The sequence below is a fragment of the Macrobrachium nipponense genome, chromosome 47 (genome assembly GCF_015104395.2).
Source record: "Macrobrachium nipponense isolate FS-2020 chromosome 47, ASM1510439v2, whole genome shotgun sequence".
In the NCBI taxonomy this organism is placed as follows: Eukaryota; Metazoa; Arthropoda; class Malacostraca; order Decapoda; family Palaemonidae; genus Macrobrachium; species Macrobrachium nipponense.
The window spans coordinates 26,971,321-26,988,858 of NC_087222.1; the positions used below are offsets into that span (position 1 = coordinate 26,971,321).

At 39.0% G+C, this 17,538-nt stretch overlaps 1 protein-coding gene across 1 annotated transcript; it reads right to left on the reverse strand.

The window, feature by feature from the left end:
- Nucleotides 1-1,168: 1,168 nt before the first annotated feature.
- On the reverse strand, nt 1,169-9,934 carry LOC135204813 (furin-like protease kpc-1). The gene is given in 15 exon segments (XM_064235000.1): nt 1,169-1,370; nt 1,373-1,510; nt 1,609-1,769; nt 1,927-2,030; nt 2,394-2,517; nt 2,711-2,811; nt 3,206-3,457; nt 3,801-3,929; nt 3,931-3,974; nt 4,233-4,407; nt 7,789-7,932; nt 8,061-8,672; nt 8,954-9,076; nt 9,453-9,560; nt 9,718-9,934. Coding segments are annotated over 15 exon segments (2,442 nt in total). The 5' UTR covers nt 9,895-9,934; the 3' UTR covers nt 1,169-1,320.
- Nucleotides 9,935-17,538: the final 7,604 nt, after the last annotated feature.

The window sequence follows — 17,538 nt, forward strand, 5'->3', positions numbered from 1 at the left end:
ACTTGGCTATCTCGCTTTTCATTTTTCCTTCGTGGCAAAAAACCTTTATATATATACATATATATATATATATATATATATATATATATATATATATATATATATATATATATATATATATATATATATATATATCTGTATATATATATATATATATACATGAGAAGTATTATTTTTTCCTTTCTTATTTGTCCCAGATATATTTACAGATAAGTTTATAATAAGCATAACAGCATTTATGTATCAGTATATAACTCATTAAATCATATAGGAAATAATTTTATAATATATCAACAGATTGATGTACTACATTAATCATATCACCGTCATATTCTGATAAGAGTCTTATCTTTTATAATATTGTATTTGAATGAGAAATATTTAAAAGTAAAAAAAATATGCAATTTGTATATGATAAATTTACATAAATGCGCCATGAAGAAATTGCTGCTGAAAATGTAGATGTCGAATCCGCATCGGCATACAAACTTGGATAGCTGCCCCGTAGACTTTTCCGCATAGCAGACGAAAATTCCGCACTTCGGCAACACTGCCTCAGAGGTGCTCCTCCAAGGACCCCGAAGCGAGAGACTGTCCACTCTTCTTCTTCTTCCTTTTCGCGAATGAGAATTTACGAAATTCGTCCCTGTTTTATCAAGAATTTCGCGTCTTTCCCGCCCCACCCCCCTTTTATGCACAGCCCTCCACAGGGATGATTCCCCCTCTGGCGGGTGTTTCTTATATTTCTTGTAATAATATTGTTCTTTTTAGTGTTTACTCGTGGGTGTCATGGCTCCCAGAGGATAGGAGAGGTTCGAGTTGCATTTTTTAAATTTTATATTTGCTTTCTTCTCGTGTGAACTTCCCCCCTTCCTGCAGAATAGGAGAAACTTTAATTCTTTTTTTATTTTAAATCTGCCTTCTTCTCGTGTGATCTACCTCTCTTCCTGCAGAATAGAAGCTTTAATTCTTTTTTTTATTTCAAATTTGCTTTCTTCTCGTGTGATCTCTCCTCCAGGCGGTATTCTGTTGCATAGTCTTGGTGCCCAACGTTCGAATACTTTCTTGCCTGACTTTGCAATTTGTTCTAGGTTCAAATAGACGTTAGTTTTCGTCGGCAAATATGGCCCGTTTCAAGACTATATGGATTATAATAATAAAGACAAAAATACTTTATATCTTTATTCTACGACGCTTAGAGATGGTTTACAATCATATACAACATTGAAGACGGACGTCCCACTTCAAAAATCAGACACAGAAAGCCCCAATAGGGCTCGACTCTAAAGGACACGACCTCCTATACAGACGTATACGTCCCTAGGACCCGAAAATCGTCAGCTGGACCTTCTTCAGGTAGCCTGTCTCCCGGAATCGTCCTTCAGAGCCACTTTCCACTCTCCCCCCTCGGGAGACTCCCCCCAGAAGTGGACGGACGTGAAGCCCCACGACCTGAAGCCCTCCTTGTCTTCGTCGGGGGGGCGGTGGGTCAGGACCTGCGACGTCGTCCCTGGGGAGAAAAAGGAACCATTAGAGAGAGAGAGAGAGAGATACACACACACAGGATTAGAAAGATATACAAGAAAATGGGCGTTGACTCATCCTTACCAGCTGGCGACACAATGAAGATGGTCAGCAACTTCCTCCTTGGGTGGATTAAGGTCACGTTGGCTACAGCATGTTCGACCGAGGTCATCCGCTGGGTGGGTGGGACGGCGGACGAGTCGACCGGATGACTGAGGTTCATCCAAGCGGACGGGTGGAATATTCTGAGGGGGGCCAATGACAGAGAACCAATGCGATAAGTCAATCATGAATTTGAAGCGAAGGACTTGAGTATCTCTACGGTATCTGGAATTGCTGGATTCTAAAGTGTTTAAGAGCAAATTCAGAGACTTTCCATGAAAGAGAGAGAGAGAGACGTACCTGTGCCCACTGAATAAAGGGATCACAATGACTTTCTGAGGCTGGACGTTCTTCCAGCGGAGGGCGGTTTCCACCATCCTTCCAGCATTGACCGCGCCGAAGCCCTGTCCAGGTTGGAAATGGGACGAGAGTTCAGGCTATTTTTCAACACTCGAAGGGAATCATAGGCCTGAGTAATGAGGCTAACTTGATAATAGGCTTAAGTTTTCATGGAACAAACCATTATTGAGTTACTTGACGGAACAGAAAGGGAATTCTATAGTTTACTGTAATACAGTATAGGCCTAAGACATGGAACAAACCAGGACTGAGTTCCTCTAAGACATCCATTAAGTTCTGGGCACTTTAATACCCATAAGGAGTGTTGTACTCGTATACCCCAGGACATAGGGGCATTGCCTACCCCATAGGCTTGCTCGTGAACCAAAAATACTATAAAATAACATAAAATTCTATAAAATACGAACCTGTTTCAAATGGAATTTTCTTCCCAGACCGTTCGTCTGCCAACCTGGTTCCTGCAGAGCGTGTGGGGTGGGGGTGGAGGTCTCCACAACTATATGCTGCACGTCCCTCCACGTCAGGTTACCACTGCGTTGTTTGAAAGTAAAATATAATGAAAATGTGACATACAAAGTAAAATATCATAATTAATAAAGCAAAATTTAAAGAAAACAGGACAAATCAAGTAAAAATCTATCAAGAAATCCCACAGATATTTCAAAGTCTTCGGAGCACCGTAGACCTATGTCCGACTTCGAAACTGCTTTAAAAAGCGTCTTACTTGGCACTGATGACGAGTGCCACGACCCCGGCCATCAAAGGCGCCGCCGCTGACGTCCCCTGGAAGTCGTGGCTACAGTGGCCATCTAATTCCGGAACCACCTGGAGGGGGAACACAAGAGAAGTGGTGGTGTCCATTTTATCGTAGTAAGCCATATAACCATTATAGAAAACGAGAGAGAAAAAGGGAAAATAACACTAACAGAACCCTCTTTTAAATGAGAGAGAGAGAGAGAGAGAGAGAGAGAATACTTTAACATAACCCTCTTTCAACTGTGTGTGTGTGTGTGTGTGTGTGTGTGAGAGAGAGAGAGAGAGAGAGAGAGAGAGAGAGAAGAAGACTTCAACATAAACCTCTTTCAACTGAGAGAGAGACAGACAGACAGACAGACAGACAGAGAGAGGAGAAGACTTTAACATAACCCTCTTTCAACTGAGAGAGAGAGAGAGAGAGAGAGAGAGAGAGAGAGAGAGAGAGAGAGAGAGAGGTACCCACCACATTCAGTGACTCCAGATGCTTCCTTTGCCTCTCCTTGGCTACTTCTAAGGAGTTTTCCCCCCCGACGTAGACTCCCGCGAGGGTAGAGGCGCAGGGCTCCTCGTAAAAGGTCGACGTACCCATGTCCGTCAGGGCAGAGACCGACAGGGTATAAATGGAGGACGTGTAGCCATCCAAGTTGCAATTGTCACCTACAACGCCCCCGTTTCCCGACGCCCAGACGTATATGGCGCCCTTGCCACCTCGCCCCTGTGGAGTAATTGATGTAGACTTGATTTAAAAGCGTCTTGGGTCTTAGGGCAGGACCTAGGGGCACTTTTGAGGGTGGGCTAAGGGGGACGTGTATAGGCCTGAAGGCGTACGTATGATTAAACGCCACATTTAAACACCTCTGCCATCACGCCCTTATGGGACTATCTAAGGGCGTATTGGCTCCTAGGGGCACTTTTGCCCAGCCCTTGAGGGTGGGATAAGAGGGACGGATATGCGTCTGAAGGCATACCTATCAGTAAACTCTAGACTCTATCTAAGGGCGTCTTGGCTTCTTAGGGCAAGACCTAGGGCCCTTTTGCACAAACAAGCAAAAGCTCACCTTCGTCACCCCTTCGATGAAAGCGATCTGGGTCAGCCTAGCAGGCCCTTCGAGCTTCGTACCGTCATCGGTGGGACCCCAGGAGGCGCTGAAGATGTCCACCTGATCGATATGGCGCGAAAGGGCCGTGAGCCTCTTGCACGTCTGTCACCTTTCCGTCGACAAGTCTCACGGCTGTGAGGATTAATTAAAATACTTAAACTTTAAATTAACAAAAGCCTCAGTCCCATTTCTGGACCTCTAAGCTAAGCGCAGGTTGGGAGAGGCATTAAAGGCCTACGTACAGTCTGCCTTGCAAAGGGAGAGAGAGAGTCATGTAAAAAGATCTCAGAGCTATCACACACACAAACAAAGTAAACTTGAGGATATTAATAAAAATATCCACACGACGAGAGGGAGAGTGAGAGAGAGAGAGAGGCACAGCTTTCTCACCTCCAACTCTGGAATCGTAAGCCACCCCTACGCCACAGATGGAATTGTTGGAAATGGCCGAGATGATTCCAGCGCAGTAGGTCCCGTGGGAATTGGAGAATGCGCTGTCAATTCTAGGCGAGGGGTCATTCAAACTGCTCCTGTCCTTTACCAGGGAATAGCTGATGTTGGGAGCCTGTGTAGATAGTTAATAATAATAATAATAATAATAATAATAATAATAATAATAATAAGACGACAGGGAGGATGAGGTATCAAACAACGACACACGAAGAAACACCGCCGACGAAGTAACAGAGAGGACGGAAATGGGTAGAAAAGATTAGACAATGGATGGAGCCAGATACAGAGAGAACAAAGATCCCCTCCATGAAAGCCTACAACACCAAGAAATTAAGAGAGAAAACAAGTGAGGGTCAATGAAATAATGGGCCTAATACACACCACCAGTATCACAGAAACAAATAACTTGACATATGCAGGAGCAAGATTAGTAGCAGAAACTGATGGGGATTCGAACACCAACACCACCAGCACAACCAACCCAACAGAAACCAAAACAGCAACCTCCTTGGAAAAGGCGCCTGGAAAAGCAAATCTTGGTGATGAGATCTGACTTGAGTAAACTGAAAGAGATGGAAGAAAAAAGGCTAAGAAGCAAGAAAAACAGGGGGGGACTCAACGAGAAATACAAAGTACAAGAGAGGGGACTAAACAACACAATAGAAGATGTAAAACAGAGGCTTAAGGCCAAAGCACACAGATCCAACGGTACATGAACAGGAATAAGGGATACCAACAGAACAAACTATTCGGAAACAACCAGAAAAGACTATACAGCCAAATAAGAGGGGAAGACAACCACCCAGAAATTCCTGAAGCCGAACCAAGTAAGAGACTCTGGGAAAAACATATGGAGCAATCCGGTATCACACAACAAACATGCAACATGGCTCCAGGAAGTCAAGGAAGAAGAAAACAGGGAGAATAAAACAAAGATTCACAGAGATCACGACAGACACAGTCAGACACCAACTAAAGAAAATGCCAAACTGGAAAGCCCCAGGTCCCGATGAAGTCCATGGATACTGGCTCAAAAACTTCAAGGCCCTACACCCACGAATAGCAGAACAACTCCAACATTGTATCTCAAATCACCAAGCACCCAAATGGATGACCACGGAAGAACATCCTTAGTACAAAAAAGACAAGAGTAAGGGAAATATAGCCAGTAACTACGGCCTATCACCTGCCTACCAATAAGTGGAAGTTACTAACAGGTATCATCAGTGAAAGGCTATACAACTACCTAGAGGAGACAAACACCATCCCCCACCAACAGAAAGGCTGCAGAAGGAAGTGTAGGGGCACAAAAGACCAGCTCCTGATAGACAAAATGGTAATGAAGAACAGTAGGAGAAGGAAAACCAACCTAAGCATGGGCCATGGATAGACTATAAGAAAGCCTTCGACATGATACCACACACTGGCTAATAGAATGCCTGAAAATATATATGGCAGAGGAAAATACCATCAGCTTCCTCAAAAATACAATGCGCAACTGGAATACAATACTTACAAGCTCTGGAATAAGACTAGCAGAGGTTAATATCAGGAGAGGGATCTTCCAGGGTGACTCACTGTCCCCCCACTACTCTTCGTAGTAGCCATGATTCCCATGACAAAAGTACTACAGAAGATGGATGCCGGGTACCAACTCAAGAAAAGAGGCAACAAAATCAACCATCTGATGTTCATGGACGACATCAAGCTGTATGGTAAGAGCATCAAGGAAATAGATACCCTAATCCAGACTGTAAGGATTGTATCTGGGGACATCAGGATGGAGTTTGGAATAGAAAAATGCGCCTTAGTCAACATACAAAAAGGCAAAGTAACGAGAACTGAAGGGATAAAAGCTACCAGATGGGAGCAACATCAAACACATAGACGAGACAGGATACAAATACCTGGGAATAATGGAAGGAGGAGATATAAAAACACCAAGAGATGAAGGACACGATCAGGAAAGAATATATGCAGAGACTCAAGGCGATACTCAAGTCAAAACTCAACGCCGGAAATATGATAAAAGCCATAAACACATGGGCAGTGCCAGTAATCAGATACAGCGCAGGAATAGTGGAATGGACGAAGGCAGAACTCCGCAGCATAGATCAGAAAACCAGGAAAAAACATATGGACAATACACAAAGCACTACACCCAAGAGCAAATACGGACAGACTATACATAACACGAAAGGAGGAGGGAGAGACTACTAAGTATAGAGGACTGCGTCAACATCGAAAACAGAGCACTGGGGCAATATCTGAAAACCAGTGAAGACGAGTGGCTAAAGAGTGCATGGGAAGAAGGACTAATAAAAGGAGACGAAGACCCAGAAATATACAGAGACAGGAGAAAGACAGAAAGAACAGAGGACTGGCACAACAAACCAATGCACGGACAATACATGAGACAGACTAAAGAACTAGCCAGCGATGACAATTGGCAATGGCTTACAGAGGGGAGAGCTAAAGAAGGAAACTGAAGGAATGATAACAGCGGCACAAGATCAGGCCCTAAGAACCAGATATGTTCAAAGTATGATAGACGGAAATAACATCTCTCCCATATGTAGGAAGTGCAATACGAAAAATGAACCATAAACCACATAGCAAGTGAATGCCCGGCACTTGCACAGAACCAGTACAAAAAGAGGCATGATTCAGTGGCAAAAGAACCCTCCACTGGAGCCTGTGCAAGAAAACCAGCTACCTTGCAATAATAATTAAGGTGGTACGTAGCACCAACCTGAAGGAGTGATAGAAAACGATCAGGCAAAGATCCTCTGGGACTATGGTATCAGAACGGATAGGGTGATACGTGCAAACAGACCAGACGTGACGTTGATTGACAAAGTCAAGAAGAAAGTATCACTCATTGATGTCGCAACCTACCATGGGACACCAGAGTTGAAGAGAAAGAGAGGGAAAAAATGGATAAGTATCAAGATCTGAAAATAGAAATAAGAAGGATATGGGATATGCCAGTTTTTGGAAATCCGTGTACCCATAATCATAGGACCACTATGGCGCGATCCCCAACCCCCCCACACCCCAAGATCCCTGAAAAGGAATCTGGAAAAACTAGAGGCTTGAAGTATCTCCGGGCCTCAATGCTAAAGAAGAGTGTGATCCTAGAAACGGACCCGCGCACCACCATAGTAAGAAAAGTGATGGACTCCTAAGGAGGCAGGATGCAACCCGGAACCCACACTATAAATACCACCCAGTCGAATTGGAGGACTGTAATAGAGCAAAAAAAAAAAAAAAAATAAAAAAATAATAATAATAATAATAATAATAATTTCTCCTTTCTGAATACTGTTTAGGATTAATACAAGACAAATAAACAAAACACAGCAAAAACCAATGAATTAAAAACCAAATACAACAATGAAAACAAAATAAAAATAAAATGAAAAAAACAAAATTTAATAACAGCAGTAGTAATAAACGATTTATGCCTCTGCAACGGCTCATTTTCCCTTACATAGTTCTGCGCGATGTCGGCATTGGTCGTCTGCAACCCGTCATCCAGGACGGAGAGGACGACCCCGCGACCCGTGTACCCGTGAAGCCAGGCCCAAGTCACGTTGAGGTCATAGCCCTGACGACCCAGTTGACCCGTGTTGCGCTGAGTAAATAAATGAATATATAGACATATTCTCCTGTCTGCGAGTTGGTGGCTTTTATAGATATGAATAATGATGAATTTTGAGTGATAATAATATTGATAATGACTGGCCTAGTCATTGTACTCACCAAGTACCACTGATCATTGTAAAATGGGTCATTGAAGTCCATGAATGGTTCGCCCAGGTGGTCGAGCCACAGACCGAAGCTTTCATCCGGAGGAGGGAGTGAAACGTCCATCCCATCGGCCTCAGTTTCGGTTAGTTTATCAACTCTAACATCATTCGCGGTGTTAGAAACTTGTCCATCCGGTATTTCAGCCATTTTGATATTATTTCTTAAAGTTCTGGGTCTCTGTTTATCAGGGATCATAGGCCTCATGTCATCTTCATCATCCTGGCATTGTTTGCAAACGGTGGCTCGAGCGCGTTGGATGCCATAGCCAAGGCTTCGAGAGAGAGGGACTCGAACGAATTGGTTTTCGTGGTACTGTCCATTTTCAAATTCAGTCGCTCTGTCTATTTCCGAGTCGTCTTCGAGGTATCCGTCGATCCTTCGAGACGATTCGCCCGAAGGCCTCTGAAGCACCCGGTTGAGAGCGTGTCTCGAAGCAGAGCGGATACCAGGGGGACTGCGGCGAACGTCGCCGCTCTCGTGAAATGTCACCCATTGTTTTCCAATATTGACGAAGTTGTTTCGCTTCTCCCTCGCGAGCGCCACTTGTTGTTCGACCCACTCGACCTTTTGGGGAGAGGTCACGAGGTTATGCTATTCACTACAAGTCTTCTGATACTTCAAAAAATATATTTTGTCAACTATCCTCTATTAACTTCCTACATTTTAGAGAAACCTTTGCTGAATCTAACAATTATGGGTCTCCTAATCGTGCTCTGGCAATCTACCAGTCTACACAGTCTGATATCTGACTGGTAGGTTGCCGCGGCAGGATAACGAGGCCTTTAAAGTTGTTGATTATACATATTGATATATTAATAATAATAATAATATGTTTGTTTACGTACCCCAGGATCCCTGGCTATGGCTTCGACCAACTCCCTCGCCGTCGTCTCCCTCCGAGATCTGCCTCTCTTGCTCCGATTCTGACGAAGTCTGCGGAAATGGAAGACGGCTGGCTCGTCGAACACCTGAAATTATATAAATATACATTATATCTTCAAAAAATTATATATATATTATATCTACAAAGAATGAATTTATAATACTACTTAATTGTTGCCCCATAACTATGACATTGGTTTTATCTCTCTAAGTTTCAGCATTATTTGTGGATTATTCATGCCAAATGCGAAGCCTCAATCTGGTATAGTTCAAAAGTTGCTTCCAAGGTTAGGCACCTACTTGACCTTTGACCCTAAAATAATTCCTATTTGACCCTGACCTCACAATATAACCTTGGACTTTATGCCCATCTGAACATCAGCTTCTTTAGTGGGTTGCATAGATCCTACCTACCCTCTGACCTCCAATTATCACCTTGACCTAAGAAATATCCGAACTCACCTGATCCAAATACTCCAAACCGTAGCTCTGCGCCAACTCGATAGCCTTCTGTTTCCCGCCCTTAATCTGGATTGCCAAGTCATCGCTCGGTTCAGACTCGTCGCCGGCCTGAAATACATTCGAACGGTAAGATTGCGGGAGTATGTGACCTCGCCGGCATTACGACGCAGACTCGGCGCCTCCCAGAGAGTGACCTGAAGTAACCTGACCCAAGGGTGTTACAGTAAACCCTCTGAGATATCCAAAAAAGTTGACCTAAACTCACCTGACCCAAAGGAATGTGATGCCTTAAGCTGCGCTGCGAATTGGCATAAGCCGTTGGGTCGACGTAGAGGTTCTTCTGCGTGTCGTGGGCAATCGTGGGGGGCGAGAGGAGGACCACCACAATTGCCCACAGCAGCAGCATTGTGGGTGCCCTCACCCACAACAGCCTGGGGGCCATGGGTCAGTCATAATTCATCTGGAGGAGATTTGAAGCCAATTAGGAATGAATAAATGAGAAGTAAGTAACTATTTCTGGTGCCTCTACCCAAACCTGCACCATCTACAGGCACGAATAAATCATAATTCATGTGAAAAACTAAAATAAAATGACCATATAAGACAATATCTGTATATCTTTATCAAGAAAACGGTGGGAGGGAGACAATTCAACATGGCGTCTCATTTTATAGTTATGATTCGTCAATCTTTATCAAATGAAATGTCTGTACTACAAATAAAAATGTCGAGAAACTTTCAACAAAATCTGTTACTGATATCTGAGATAATATTGATTTAAACGTTTATTTATTTACAATATTTTTTGTACATAAACGTTTCTGAAGTTTCATTGTATTCCTTAATTTTTAAGGGTTGAAATAAAAATCACTTTCATATATATATATATATATATATATATATATATATATATATATATATAATATATATATATATATATATATATATATATACTAATGAGTTAAGGCTGGAAACCACTAAACCACTTATACATACATACATAAATGCATATGTAAATATATATACACAAGGCATGACTTAAAATCCTTATCTTTCAGAGTTTTATCTGGAATCTATACACTGATAACCCTAAACCCCTACCATAGGTGATCTGTAAGATTAAGTGGGGTAGCATTTTGAAAAAAAAGTAATATATATATATATATATATATATATATATATATATATATATATATATATATATATATATATTACCATATATTCCTCAAAACTTGATACACTATTATAATCACTTGTTTGTTTCAGCTCCGACGAAAATCATCGTTTTGGGCCTTTATATACCCGACTCACGCTAGACATCCATGGACCAATATAGTTCTGGTCCTAGTGTTAGTGCTGGAAAAGCAGGATACAGTGTAAATGATCAGTTTACACCTAGTTACCAAAATATAGGCGAAAATTTTAGAGATTTTGTATGTTTCAGTTGTGGCAAACCAGGACACATCAGTAGGAGTTGTCCACATCGCACAATAAACCGTCCAATTCAAGTGGTAAATAAAGTTAAAGATAAACCTGTACATTTTAAGGATGATCATAAACCTGAAAATACCATTGCATTGTTGAATCAACCACAAGCATGTGGTGACAGAGGTCCTTGTTTGTTTGCTTCTCCCCTTAGGCCAGGTAAGAGGTATTGTAACGATAGCATCGACAGTAATAATATATGTGATGTTGATGAGAATATAAGTTACAAAATAGGTAACAATGATGTTCAAAATGTTAGTAATGTTGGTTGTATTGAGAATATTGTAAAAGGAAATGGAGTGAGACTACCTGAAGAGAAGTCCACATCCAAAGGTACTGAATTATATCTTGAAGGATCTCAAAGGTGTATTTGTTTATTTAGATGACATTATTATTGTTGGAGAAACCTGGGAAGATCACATTAAAAAAGTATATGATGTTTTTAAGAGGTTATTAGAATTTAATGTTACGATAAACCTTGCCAAATGTGAATTTGGAAAAACTACTGTTCAATATTTAGGACATGAAATAGGAAGTGGCCAAGTGAAACCTGTTGATTGTCATATTGAGGTCATAAAGAATTTGACCCTCCCTACATCTAAACGTGGGTGATGAAATTTTTGGGAACAGTGGGGTATTACAGGAAAATTTTGTAGAACTTTTTCAGATGTAAGCCTACCCATTAACAGAGTTGCTGAAAAAGGATGTGAAATTTGTGTGGTCAAAGGAATGTGACGATGCCTTTAATAAACTTAAGCTCATGTTAATGTCTAAGCCAGTGCTGAAATCCCCAGACTTTAATCTACCATTCAAGTTACAGGTAGACTCCAGTGAAGTAGGAGCTGGCAGTGTATTATTACAGGAACATAATGGTGTTTTACACCCTGTATCTTACTTTTCAAAGAAATATAATAGCCACCAGTTAAATTACAGTATTGTTGAAAAAGAAGCTTTGAGTTTAATTTTGAGTTTAATGCACTTTGAGATATACTTGCTTAACAGTAACTTTGAAGTAGATGTATATACTGATAATAACCCTTTAACCTTTATTAATAAATGTAAGCACAACAATAAGAGAATTTTAAGATGGTCTTTATTTTTGCAACCATTCAAACTGAATATTCACCATATAGCAGGCAAAGAAAATGTCATTGCAGATTCTCTCTCTAGATCTGTTGATTACTTAAAGGAAAGTGCTTGTTACCAACGACGTGGCAGTCTCCGATAGTTGCTGAAGGGAAGTAGCTAATGTTTAAGATTGAAAGAGTGAAAATTCAGCATGGACTGAGGAGAAGCCGCTGAGTTAAAAGGGGGGAATGTAAAGGAATATTGATTTATTGAATGTAAAATTGCAGAAAAGGTTGAAAATTGATATTTGCATACAAAAAAAATGTGTACACTAGACAACAGATGGCAGTAGCGCTTGGCGTAGGCGGTAGTCGCCAAGGATAATGTACCGAAAAATGATATTTGGTCCATGGATGTCTAGCGTGAGTCGGGTATATAAAGGCCCAAAACGATGATTTTCGTTGGAGCTGAAACAAACAAGTGATTATAATAGTGTATCAAGTTTTGAGGAATATATGGTAATGTATTGTTTATCCATTTGGAAGTTTTCTTGTGTGATGTAACGTTGGTTGCCACTAACTTTTTGATGTTACAGTGAATTATATGTTGTGTTGATGTAAAGCTTTGTGACTTGGGTATTATACTGTAAAATGCAGTGATTAGTGATGAGTAGTCTTGATGAAGTGCTGTATGGCGAGTCTTTGCTTTTGTGCAATGCGTCCGTAATTTGTTTAATGTTCTGTTTGTGACTTTAATTTCCAATTTCCTTACTAATTGTTATTAAAGTACATTTTAAGTTATAGTGGGTTGTCACTGTTTCCTGATATATTCTCCTCGTAAATCCTTACCATAGAGAGAGATTTTTTTTTATGTTACAATATATATTTATTATAATGTATATATATATATATTATAGTTATATATATAAATATATTATTATATATATATATCTATATATATAAATATATATATATTAAAAAATATATATATATATTATATTATATATATATATATATATATATATGATATAATAATATATATTATATATATATTCTCCCTTCTATAGATCCATTCGGATCAGGCTTTTTCATATTTGATATATATATATATATATATATATAGGTTATATATATATATATATATATATATAATATACATATTAATATATATATATGTATATAGATATAATATATATATATAATATATTCTCCACTTATAGAGGATCATTCGGATCAGGCTTTTAATATATATAATATATATATATATATATATCTATATATTATTATAAGATCATTGGGATATATACATATATATATATATAATTGTATATATATACCTGGTAAAAATGTTCTGTTATAACAGAATTCCATCTAATGAAAGGAGCCCATAAAACCACCAAAATATAAAGAGAGAAATACTATATTTCAGAGACTGCTGTCTCCCTCTTCAGGTAGATGAATGGAAAAAGTTACAGAAAAGGTGGCATTTATACTAAGAGGTCCATCCACAGGTAAGCCAATTTAGGTCACCCCCCCCGCTGATAATCTTCCTTTAATCTTCTTGTCAATGATATCTGAGTCCCATGCTCCCTTTGAGATATTCATTACCTGCCTCTGTTTAATCAAGGCCGATTCCATCATTTGACTCTTGTACCGGCAGTTGCTGCTATAAATTATATGTGACAAATTCCAGTTTATTCTATGGTTATGTTCATTTATATGGTTAAAAATAGCTGAGTTCTGTTGTCCATACCTAACTGACCGTTTGTGCTGTATTAATCTCTGGGGAAGTGATTTTCCTGTAAATCCAATGTAAGATTGGTCACAGTCCTGGCATGGGATTTCATAAATACCTGTGTCCTTGGGGGATGTCTTTTGTTGGACGTTGATCAGGGATTTGGCTAAGGTGTTTGGGTAAGTAAATGCATCTACTTACCCAAACACCTTAGCCAAATCCCTGATTAACATCCAACAAAAGACATCCCCCAAGGACACAGGTATTTATGAAATCCCATGCCTGGACCGTGACCAATCTTACATTTGATTTAGATGAAAATCACTTCCCCAGAGATTAATACAGCACAAACGGTCAGTTAGGTATGGACAACAGAACTCAGCTATTTTCAACCATATAAATGAACATAACCATAGAATAAACTGGAATTTGTCACGCATAATTTATAGCGGCAACTGCTGGTACAAGAGTCAAATGATGGAATCGGCCTTAATAAAGGAGAGGCAGGTAATGAACATCTCAAAAGGAGCATGGTTTTCAGATGTGATCGACAAGGTTTTTATTCAACCAACGCTTAAGAAGATTAAAGGAAGATTATCAGCGTGAGTGACCTAAATATGCTTACCTGTGTATGGACCTCTTGGTATAAATACCACATTTTCTGTAACTTTTCTCATTCATCTACCTGAAGAGGGAGACAGCAGTCTCTGAAATATAGTATTTCTCTCTTTATATTTTGGTGTTTTTATGGGCTGGGGCATATATATATATATATATATATACATATATATATATATATATATATATCTATATATATTATATAATAATATATATTATATAGTAGCTTAAAATATTTATGTCAAACAATTTCATAGCTAACATATTCCTGATCAAATTAATATGTATGCATTTTTTTATTCATCATCATCATCATCATCATCCAAGTGCCATATCCCCAAGGACATCGGCAATCATGGCTCGCCATTCCCCTCTATTTCCAGCTCTCTGCAGCAACTGAGCTGCAGACATTCTTCCTCCAGTCATTCTCACCAATCCATCCATATATTTTTGTCTAGGTCGTCCTCTCGGTCTCCTTCCCTTGATTTTACCAGTGAGAAAGAGATGCTCTAGTTCTTGTCTTCTCACTGTGTGACCCACAAATCGCATTTGTCTACCTCTCACTGAGGCCAAAAGCTCTCTTTCAAAGCCTACTCTCTCTAATACTTCCTCATTAGTTTTCCTTTCTGTCCATGATATTTTTAACATCCTTCTCCAAAACCACATTTCTGCAGCCTGTAACCTCTCCTCGTCTGCCTTCATCAAAGTCCAAGTTTCACTGCCATACAACAATGCAGACCAAACAAAACATTTCACAAACCTCTTCCTTAGATTCATAGATATTTTCGAGTTGGTGACTAATTTCTGGATCTTACCAAATGCATCTTTAGGCATGGATACTCTCTTCTTGATCTCTTTTTCGCATTTTCCATCACTTGTGACAGTGCATCCTAAATAATTAAAACTTTCGGTTTGTTTAACTGTTTCAGCATCAATTCTTATATTTATTCTTGGGTGCATTTCATCATTGGTGATAACCATAACTTCTGTTTTCTTAATATTTATTGACAGACCTCTTTCTCTGTTTGATTTGTGTAAAGTACAGATTAAAATTTGAAGTTTATCATGGGAGTCTACAACAAGTGCTGTATCATCAGCATATCTGATATTTTGAAAAAGAAACCCACAAAATCACTTTGTAACTTGTTTACTTCTAAGTATTTACATTTAATTTTGCTCCATACTCGAGTACTTTCAGGCCCTATCTGTGGCCCATTTTCAAGAGATGTCTTGAAAATTGGCCACAGATAGGGCCTGAAAGTACTCGAGTGTGGAGTAAAATTAAATGTAAATACTTAGAAGTATAGAAGTTACAAAGTGATTTTGTGGGTTTCTTTTTCAATCTTCAGAAGAAAACTGAAAGAAGTTTTGGTTTGGTATATCTGATATTATTAATATTGACTCCTTCAACCTTAATTCCTTCCATATCTCTGAGATCTCTCGTTATCGTTTTACTATATAAATGGAAGAGATCAGGTGATAACACACAGCCCTGTCTTACACCTCTCTTGATGTGCCAAGTCTCTGATTCGTCAATTTCTACTTTCACTGATACCTCTTGATTCCATTATAAATTCTTTATCAATCTTCGATCTTTCCCATCGATATTTATCTGTTCCAGTATCCTTATAAGGTTTACATGTCTAACCCGATCAAAAGCCTTTTCATAGTCAACAAAACAAACATATAGATCCTTTTTCACTTCCATTGCTCTCTCCAACAACATTCTCAAAATAAAAATTGCATTTCTTGTCCCTTTATCTCTCATAAAACCACATTGTTCATTGCCAATTTCTGGGAGTATTTTACTTCTTATTCCATCAATATATCAATGATGTATTCTCCCACAGCTACCAACATCTCTGCTGCTAGTCCATCATCGCCTGTTGCTTTATCACTTTTCATTTGTTTTAAAGATGCTTCTATCCCTCTGATCTAATTATACTTGGTCCCTCTCCGTTGTCATTCAAATCTAGATGTTCTTCTACTCTATCGTCATCAAACAATTCTCCTACATATTCAGTCCATCTTTCCAGAAGTATTTCTTTTGACTCCATTACTATAGTTCCATCCACTTTTTTTTTTATACCAGTGCTGATATTTCTCTTCTTTTTAAAAGTAGTTTCTTTCACCTTATCATACTTTCTCCATCCATCCCTTTTATCCAAACCTTCTACCTCCTCACAAATCTCATCCATCCATTTCTCCTTTTCCTTTGCGCATTCCCTCTTAATAATTCTACCCAGAGCTCTATATCTATCTTCATTTTTACCCTTTTGTTGCTGTCTTTCACATCTATTTCTTACAATTATATCATATTGGTTCTTCAGTTCCTCTGTTTTCAATAATTTCATTCGCCTCTTTGATTTAGGAATACTCTTCCTCAGATGTTTCAACTTCACCAATCAAATACTCGACAAACTTTTGTCATTTCGAATCAGATCTGATTAAGCTATAATAAACTGGACATAAGAAGCATATTTTGTACTCCAGAATGGACGAATAAGGAAATATATGTAGAAATATATCGAATTGACGAGGGACGACAGCTAGATACTCACCATCGCGTTGTTCTTCTGTCACAATCACAATGACACTAACCTTATATTTCTTCTTATCATCTGTACCTATGACAGACAGTAGGGCGTCGATGCCTTAAAGTGCCAAGTCGCAATTTCTTTATCTTTTATATTTCCTCATCTACGCCAATTTCTTTTGAATGTGGGTAGTTTAATTAATCTAGATTTTATATATTAATATTATATGTATTTAATTTGAATATATATAGCATCTGTTCTCTTTATTCATCTGGAATTAATACGCATTATCGTACATCCGCTTCGACTTCTTACATATTTTGAAAACTTTTCTTAATTGATTGAAGATTGTTTTCGTTTAATTTATGAGTTTTATCGACGTCATGCATTATTCAAGATGTATTCCAATAACATTCATATTCATCGATGTATTTTCATTTAGAAATTAAATAAATACGTCGCGACTTTCGTCTGTTTGACGAATTATCTTGAAAAGTAAGAGAGATCAGTGACGCTGTCTGGAGTCGCGGCGGAAGCCTTCGAGTTGCTAGATATAATTTAAATTGTAAATTTTATCGTGTGTAATTTGTCATTTCAAAGCATAATTCATATTTTTTAACATACCAATTCTATCTTTATAACTT